At 37.2% G+C, this 9651-nt stretch overlaps 1 protein-coding gene across 1 annotated transcript; it reads right to left on the bottom strand.

Annotated features, from left to right (window-relative positions):
* Nucleotides 1-272: 272 nt before the first annotated feature.
* LOC107878199 (protein EFFECTOR OF TRANSCRIPTION 2) lies at nucleotides 273-3639 on the bottom strand. Its single transcript, XM_016725121.2, has 3 exons — nucleotides 3255-3639; nucleotides 2537-2896; nucleotides 273-2074 (listed from the first exon to the last, which is right to left on the bottom strand). The coding sequence occupies exons 1-3, from the start codon at nucleotides 3342-3344 to the stop codon at nucleotides 971-973; spliced, it is 1554 nt and encodes a 517-aa protein (XP_016580607.1). The 5' UTR covers nucleotides 3345-3639; the 3' UTR covers nucleotides 273-970.
* Between the last annotated feature and the right edge of the window lie 6012 nt (nucleotides 3640-9651).

The raw sequence follows: 9651 nt of genomic DNA, 5'->3' as shown, positions 1-9651 counted from the left end.
AGAATCATCAGTCAATCATCAGCTGTAGAGATTTAGCATTTATCCCTGATGAGCCTTTCAGAACAAGGTATAAGCTATATATCCTGGAGCATACCCCTGAGGTGGAGGCTCAGCATTGAGAAAAGATCATAGAGGAGAGTGGAAGAACAAAGTTTGTTTCCCTAAAGGAACGAAGGTGAGCGCTCCAGTGAATAGTGAGATAGAATAGCAGAGTACAAGTACATATGAAAATTTATCACCACCACATTTTCTAATATAAGAATATCAAAATGTAAAATAATAAATATTCAACCTTAATTATTTTGTGAACAGTATAATCCTATTACAAACAGAAATTAACATCAATGCACCTTGACTTCTTCATCTCAAAGAATACAAAGCAACAAGCATCAAGCTGTTAAGCACGACCAAACCGTAGGACTAATTTATCTTCAGAACAGCAAATCCACACAGCAAACTACCTTTGTAAATACACACACAGCAATCAGAAGATTTCCCAGAATTTAATTCGAAGCACACATGGATGACAAATTTGTAGATTTGTTGTCCTCACAAATTACTATTCCTTTGTAAATATACTCACACTAGCAATCAGAAGATTTCCCAGAATTTAATTGAAGCACACGGATGACAAATTTGAAGATTGCTGTCCTCACAAATTACTATACCTGCTAATATGTTGCGCCGGTTGAAACGTCTGAACACCTCCCTCATGCCTTTAAGCTGCCAACGCGTTCTCCTAACTGCAATTGGTTGTGTCTAAGACAGCCTGTGCATACCCGTCTATTCCATTAGGTACATGCATCCTCTTTCTGCAGAGTTTCAAACCCTGGCGTCCTATGGTCTTCGTTCCAGTATCATTGAGCACTAGACTACATCCTTTGGTGTGGAGACATTTTACAATAGGAACCAGTGCGTGAGGGGGCACCACGACAGATTAAACTACATATGCAGTTTGTGGAGTGCTTATTCACTTCTTTCTGCCTTTGTGCTGCCAACATCTTTTATTACCTTCCGAAGGTTTCCTTCTGCAAAAAGAACCATTATGCAAGGTTGCTCCACAAGTTGGATAATGGTTGACTGCTGGAGTGTCTATATTCCAATGCTTTTTTCCACTGCTAATTTTGGCAGCTGAACCTGCAAATACACTTGGTATTTCAGATCCTAATTGCTTAGAAATGGGCTCTTTAACCCTCATACCCTTATGTCCTTCACAGCGCTTTCTTCCTACTGCAGGTTGCCGGGTGCAGAAACTACCGTCATTTAAATGAACTCCACATATGACATTGTGGTTATGGTGGATAAGAGAACTGGAGAAATGTTGAAACTGTTGTATATCAGTTCTACTAGATAAGATCTGTTGATAGTCCTTACTAGAAGAAGTCCTGTATTCCAGTATCGGATTGTAGGTCGACCGGCCAATTTTGTCTGTCATTGTCTGAGAAACGAAGCCCCGATTTCTCCTTCCCTTGTGTTCTAGACATCTTTTGTTTCCCTGGAATGGTTTTCTTGCACAAGGAGAACCACAGTCCAAGATAAAACCACAAATTGGAGCATTTTCTTCACCTCTACTTTCGCAAGGTCTTGTGCTCTCATTTCCTTCTGCAATCAACTTCGAATTTACACTGTTTACCTTCATTCCCTTGTGCTCAGCACATCTTTTATTTCCTGCTATTGGAGGCCTTATGCAAACAGATCCATGACCTAAAGCCACACCACAAATAGTATTTGGATCGTCATTTACACCAAAACTAAATGAAACTATCCTTGGCTGAGATCGCCCAAATTTGAATACTTGGGGAAGGAAGTTGGTGTTTTTGAAGCTATCATGAAAATCAGATCCATTCTTCAATAAAAGGGGCTTGCACGCTTTGATTCTGACGCCCTTTTGTTTCTCAAGGGACAATTGAAGCTTCCTAATGAAAGCAGGAAGATGAGTTGCTCTTGAAATGCTATCAAGCTTGCAGAGGACATCATTGTGGCGACGTACACCATTACTGCCTTTATTCCAAGCATAATCAAATTTGTCGAGCAGCTGGGCTTCAGTTCTCTCAGCATCTTTATTGTTGTTTGTCTGTTAAATATTAAGAAACATTACCAAAACCTATTAAGGTTCATAGTAACTGAGGTACTTCAGGTACAAGTCAATACTGCATGCAATTACTTTTGCTGAAACATGCTTTAATGTGCAACTACATGGGTGGCAGACAGCTCACTTGTCCTTTTAGTGTATCCATCTATAGCTTAGGGAAAGAACATAATAGTCGTAATTATCAACAAGATCACAGAGTAATACTAGGAGAGCTTTAATCGGAATGCCAAATAGACTGACGAGCGAGTAACTACTAATTGCAATTTTCCGTTTAGGAAAGTAACATTAGAAAATCTTGCTTCACAATATCAAAGAAAGAAAAAACACTTTTACTTATAACTCGCATGAGTGAGTGAAAACAAACTCTTTGCATTTCAATATGTAACAGGAAACCAGAAATTAACAAGTTACTTAACACTGAAGATAGGAGAAATATATACTTACAGGCGCCCACCGGTAAACAATAGAGAAGCCTCTTGCGAATGTTTCTGTAAATAATCCTGCTCTCTTTGAAGCAGATATAATTTCATTGTCGTGCAGCTCACTATTCGAGCAACCATTCTCTAAATGAGCACCTTCACGGCCATATCGCTGCAGCCTAATCCTAACACTGTCAGATTTTCCAACATACACAGGAACAATATGATCAGGGTCAAGTCTGGTAGATCGGAGCCATGGCACAGCTATTCCCAATTCATAAACTCCAGAGCACGAGGTGCAGTTTGGCAGGTTCTGAGTCCTATATTTCTCTGCGCCTTCCTTCCCCAGTAAATGATCTTCCCAATCATTAGGGCCAATTAAAATCTGGCAGTAAAACACTCATGATGAATCAGAAGAACAATAGGTAAGTCGCTAGTATCAATTAATTTATCTTTCCAGCTTGGAGAAAGAGATTTGTGCTTTGACACATTTTCTCCAACCATGTAGATTCTTTTGTCATTTTTGTACATAGGAGGAAGACCCAAATTTATTTATTTTCTGTTATGGGATACTGTTCATAAAAAATTATTTTACTTCATTAAACGGCTAGGAAAGGGAGGGGAGGGAAGCTCCAGATGTAAATCTAAGCAACAAAAGTTAGATCTGGAAGTTAATGAAATCCGCAACATTTCAAACAATTACTATATCAAACAATTAACGAGAAAAAGAGCTTGGATGGAACCTTCCAATCGGAGAAAGCTTGATCGTGTTTAGTGCGCTTACAGTCTTCTCTTTTGAGACGAATGATTAAGGATCTGTCAGCAGATGCCATTGAGCTCTGCAGCAGCGGCTGCACTCACGTTATTCACTATTTTATCCGGGGGAATATTTACCCAACATACAACCTAGCTCAATAAATGACCTCAGCTTTAATGGAAAATTGTCTAATGATAAAATTTCTAGTGAAAAAAGGCAAAATATGTTCCTTCAGTTCGCTTTTAGTTGTCACAATACTTTTTGTGTTGAGAGTTAGGAATTAGGTGAATTGACAATTGATAGCTAACTAATAGCTAGTTGTAAGGGTAATTAGTTATACATTTTCTTCAGTAATGAGAACAATTTTTTTCTCCTTCTAGTTTATCCTTTTCTATTATTTTTGTAGTTTTTTAACATGGTATTAGAGCCAACAATGGTGATTCAAGTTGATTTCATCTATTTCCGTTAAATTCCTCTTTCTCCGGCCTTCATTTCTTCACTCGCCCAAATTATTCTGCATTTTATTGATTATATTTGTTATTTCTCCAGTTTTTCTCGATCTATTTGGTGTTCATTCATGGCGATTGGCAATAGTTCCTCTTCTGCTGATGGTGTTGATGCTAGTGGATCACAACAAGCAGCAAATTCTCAATCACCTGCAGTTTTTTATTCGTTTAATCCTCTGTTTTTACAATCATCCGATGTTCCTAGTGTTAATCTAGCTTATTGTGTTCTCACTGGTATGGAGAACTACACCTTCTGGAGAAAATCAATGAGCATTGCTTTACTTGAAGAGAACAAAATTGGTTTTGTATATGGTACATGCAAAAAGGAGATGTATGATGGTCAAATGTATACTAGTGGGAGCATGTGAATGTGATTGTGCTTTCCTGGATCATGAGCTCAGTTTTGAAGGATTTAGTGAATGGAATTGTGTATTCTTCCAATGCTCACAAAGTTTGAATGTATCTCAAAGAATGTTTTGATAAGGTGAATGCTACCAAAATCTATCATATGCACAGCCGAACTGCTACACTTGTTCAAGGTACATCTACTGTTTTTGCCTGTTTCTCGAAATTGAGTGAGCTTTGGGAAGAATATGAATCCCTGGTACCTCCCCCCATGAGTACATGTGATACATCTCGCGAATTCATTAGTAATTTGGAGAAGCAAAAACTTATGCAATTCTTAGTAGGGTTGAATGAGCATTATAATCAGTCTAGGAGCCAAATCTTAATGATGACACCCACTCCTTCCGTAAATCAAGCCTATTCTCTGATTATTCATGAGAAGGTCAACGTGCACACTTAAACACAAACTCATCAGTTTTACACTGTGAAGAGGGTGAATCCCAGCTTTGAATGTGTCCACCAGTTCACGAAGCATAGCTAGCTTGAAACAGAAACACGCACTACCCTCTCATTTTAAGGAAGGGGACTTATTAGTCACATGAGCTGTTGTAGCAAACTTACAAAAGGCAACACTACTTACAACTTGCGAATGAAGAGAACTTCTGGTGTTCAATGTGTTTTTTATCATCTCAGAGGACATACTAAGGATCAGTGTTACAAACTTATTGTATATCCATCTAACTTCAAATTCACCAAAATAGGGAGAGAGAACAACATGGATCCATAAGGAAGTAACTATAATAGTTCTGGTTTTAGAAGTGCACCATGTCAAAGAAATGGTGGCTATAGTGCTCATAGTGCTAATGTGAATTATAATAATGAATATGGGTACAAAGCTCCTGCAAATCAACCTGGGCAACAGTCATTCACAACTAGGGGTGGACGTTCGGTATTCGGTTCGGTATTTTTAAAGTTTGGATTTGGTAATTCGGTAATCGATATTTGAACATAGATACCACATACCATACTTATGAACATTGGTTCGGTAATTCGGTAATCGGTAAATTAGACTTCGGTTAGGTACGGTATTTGGTTTTACCATATTAAAGTTGGAGAAGTGAAAATGTACGTTTAAACTTCAAAGAGTATATTTAATAGAATCCTTATTTAGTATTCTTTTTATTTCTTTTTACGAATATATTACCAAGTTTCAAGAGATTTTTTGGAATGACTAATATTATTGTCTATTGGGTTGGTTATATGTGTGTGTGTGTATATATATATATTTATATATATATGTATATATAGTATTCAGTAAATACTGAATACCAAACGGTATTAATATCTTGAACCAAACCCAATACCGAATACCGAAATATTAAAATTTTTCTCCCAAATACCATACCAAACACACCAAATTATCGAATACCAATTACAAAATTTTTTGGTTCGGTTAGTTAATTTGGTTTTCAGTATTTTATGCTCAACCCTATTCACAACAGACCAATTTCAGAAGCTTCTTAATCTGATTGATAAAGAGAAATCTCCTGAGAATGTAGCTAATATGGCAGGTACAATTAACTGTTTCTTAGCTGGTTTAAAGACTAATCTCTGAGTTGTTGATGCAGGAGCATCAAATCACATGGTTTCATCCATGGATCTATTGTCATCTAAGTTTCCACTCTTACCTTCTGATAAACATCAAGTTTATTTACCTAATGGTGATTCGGCTAGAATCACTTATAAAGGAACCTGCCTTCTTGGCAAAGATCAACTCCTTCAAGATGTTCTCTACATTCCTTTCTTCAAATTCAATTTACTATCAGTCTCCAAACTCACAAAAGACTTGCATTGTTTTGCCTCATTTTATCCTGATTTCTTTCTTCTTTAGGACCTCTACACTGGCAAGGTGAAGGAGATTGGTAAATAAAAGGATGGCCTCTATCGCCTCTATACCAAATCACCATCACCTATTGGATCACAATCTTCAACTATTTTCTTATCTTCCCAACTCAACTCCAAGAGTTCTGTGTGGCATCAAAGACTGGGACATGCACCAGTTCATGTTCTCAATCAGTGTAATGCCTCAATTTTTTGAACCGGAATGCTACATGGTGCTCATGACCTCGAAGGACCACAAGCTAATCCATGATTGATATCTGTACCTATCACTGCATAATATAACATGGTAATGCAAAAAACATGTACTAAAAGGCCATAAGGTTCAAAACTGCATAACTGAAAAAAATCAACGTTTGAAAAATGTGGTATCACAATATCAAAACAAAACATAAGTACTGAAAATAATGAAGTCTGAATATCTAATCTGACATCTAGTCTGAAAGCCTCTAACTAAACTGAATAAGGAGTTGAAGGAACATATCTCCAACTAACTCCATTTACTGATACTGAACGGAAATAGTAAATAATAATAACAAATCATATCATCCTCGCATGATGAGGACTCACTGCTAATCTACTGCTACTGGAATCTGAAATGCTACTAACGGTCTAGACCTCGTGCTTCTAAACCTATGGCATAAAGTAAAACACCATAGCGCAAATGCATCAGTACGACTGAATATACTGAGTATACGAGTGAGGTAGGCTAAATTCAAAGGGGTTTACATGCATGAACAATGTTGACTTATATGAACGTGAGAATACATATATGCATAAGTAACTGTAACTGAACTTGTGGTGATACTAACTACTGAGTCTGAATTTTGACAGCATGAGTTTACTGATACTGAGCTACTGAATGACTGAGGTCGTGACAATATGATAATTGAGTTATGATAACTGATATAACTGATACTATCACTGAGCAATTGTATCTGACAATCTAAATTCTGATGGAACTAACTGAGTTTCATTCTGTATGGAGTAACTGAATCTGAGATCAGTCCTATCTAGCGGGTGATCTCTAAATATACTGATAATAAAGATGACTTGACTTAGTCTGAGATCAGTCTTACCTAGCAGGTGATCTCTGAATCTGATGTTACTGATACTGATTAACCATAGTTACGATCAGTCCTGTCTAATGGGTGATCCTGAGGTCTACTGATAATGATAATGATTGACTATATCTGATAATACTAAATCTGTACTATTGAGCTGAGTTGACTGTATTTGACAGTCCTGAATCTTTACTACTGAGCTGAGTTGACTGTATCTGACAATCCTAAATCTATAACTGAAACTGTGGGAGATATTCATCTAACCGACATACCCTTTTCTAGCTAGTCTGGGGTCCAATCTGTAACCCCAGTTGAAAGGGTGTCAGTACCGCACCACTGGTAAAGACAACTGCTATGGAGTCAGTCCTAATCTAGCGGGTGATCCCTGGGATCAGTCCTATACATTTAAATGTGCTAATGGGTGATCCCTGAGTATGTCAGTCCTATCTAACGGGTGACATCTCGTACCTACACTGGCTACGTAGTTCTGGAACTTAGGGATTGCTTCTAGGGATCTCATTCCTATTTTAGCGGGTGAGTCCCCATTCCTAGACTCACTCGGTGCTGAATCGTACTCCCATCTAAAAGACACTAAACTAATTAATTGAGCTGAAATGATTAACTGAACTGAACTGATTATCTGACTGAACTGATTAGCTGAACTAATTCTAGTGGTATTGTTTAGGGGAGCTAAATTGAGTTTACTGAACTCTGTTGACCGACGGAATGTACTGATGTCTGAGAAATGATTAAGAGTACTGTATTTACTAAGATTTTACTTGGAATACTGAACTCACTGAGATTACTGAACTACTGAGATTTCTGAGATTTCCTGAGTCACATGGTTGACTGAGTTCTATGGATCATGGCTTGACTGATAGTATCATGAAACATGACATGGCTCTAGGCACATAGCTAAATTGTCGGGTACAAGTACCCCCAGGACTCAATGGAAGGAAACTAATTAAACATGACTTTGCTCTTCTTAAACACATGACCAATATTCATAATTCAAAATACCATAAGTAAGGGATTCCATACGACACATAGTCCTCAATGTCTTATACATGGTAGGGAATGCATATAACATGTACATACTTGCATAACTCCAATATCATGAACATTTCATATCACAACAACAACGACACAACAATAGCATAGAATTCATGTTGAATCATAAGGGGTAGCATGGACTTGCCCTTTAGGGACTATTGAGTCATGAAAACATGATTTTTATCATTCTAGGCATTTTATCAAACACCTTACATGCACAACTTTGAGCATAGGTGTACTTATTAATTTAACAATCTCAAGCCACCTAAACTCATGGATTTTAATTTAACATGCTCACATACTTTATGGAAATACATCAAGATAACATCTTGAAACCTAAATAACAACCATCAACACGAACATAATCATACCACAACAAGATAATCATAATTTATTATTTAAAACTTAATTCTTGAGCTCCATGGATGAAAAGATCCATGGATGAACACTACGCATACCTTAGATTGAAGATCCGTGAAAACTACCGGTGAAATCGGCTTGAATCTTGAAAGAGATCTAATGTTTCTTCAAGGTTCTTGAAGAAATCCTTAGGCTTGTTCTTGATTTTTCTTGACTAGGGTTTAACCCCTTTGGGAGAGGATGTTCTTGTTCTTGAGGAGAATGAGAAAATAATGGGATAATAGCCTTCTCAGAGCTTTAATACCGTGTTTAGAGTGAGGGAAAAAGACCAAAATACCCCCACAAAACACCTCCCAACTGCTAAAATTATCAGCTAACGACCAAGGCTGATAAGCCGTCAGATTTGTGATAGCTCTTCAGCCTAGGTCGTCACTTGGGATCTGGAATTTTTGGGTTTCTGTCTAAGCCTGACGACATGGGCTGATAAGCCGTCAGACTTGTGATAAGTCGTCAGCTCATGTCGTCACTCATTTTCCAGGCGGACATGCCAGAGTAAAATGGGTATAACTTTTTGCTCCGACATCAAATTTGGATGAAATTGGTATCGTTGGAAAGATAATTCAATTATATATATGTTGGTAGGTCATGATATCAATAATTCATAGTATAATGAGAGATATTCTCATTTGAAGTTAACTATAGCAATATCCTTTCCAAGAATTCAATCGGTAAGGAATGTTTTGATTCGTCCGATAGCTGGGAGTTATTTGAAGCCTTAATATACATCTAAATTACTCATAAAACTATAAAAGAACCATTATGTACTATGCATGAGATTGAAATATGGCACTAATATTAGTTTGGATTTTTTGGGGTGTTACAATCAGATTCCTTCTATCAAGCATACTCTAGATAATTCCTTGATTTGTAATTGTCCTATTCGCCTTGTTGCTAAACAAACTAGAATACCATTTCTCGTTCATAAGACCATGTCTACTTATGCTTTTCAATTAGGGGCCGTTATAAGCACAACACTTATAATGGGAATAGATACTTTCTTACTCTTGTGGATGATTTTAGTAGAATGATATGGATTTTTCTTCTCAAATTCAAAAATGATTGTTTTTTGAATTTAAGAACCTTTATCCAACTCATT

The sequence above is a fragment of the Capsicum annuum genome, chromosome 7 (genome assembly GCF_002878395.1).
Source record: "Capsicum annuum cultivar UCD-10X-F1 chromosome 7, UCD10Xv1.1, whole genome shotgun sequence".
Lineage (NCBI taxonomy): Eukaryota > Viridiplantae > Streptophyta > Magnoliopsida > Solanales > Solanaceae > Capsicum > Capsicum annuum.
Note: the sequence above shows the minus strand (reverse complement) of the source record. Positions and strands in the feature narration are given on the sequence as shown.

What these genes read in the sequence shown, in the direction of transcription:
- LOC107878199 (XM_016725121.2), bottom strand. Translation starts at nt 3,344, where the DNA reads ATGGCATCTGCTGACAGATCCTTAATCATTCGTCTCAAAAGAGAAGAC. An exon ending in AAGCTTTCTCCGATTGGAAG is followed by an intron (nt 2,897 to 3,254) that starts GTTCCATCCAAG and finishes TTTTACTGCCAG; the next exon opens with ATTTTAATTGGCCCTAATGA. An exon ending in TTGTTTACCGGTGGGCGCCT is followed by an intron (nt 2,075 to 2,536) that starts GTAAGTATATAT and finishes AATATTTAACAG; the next exon opens with ACAAACAACAATAAAGATGC.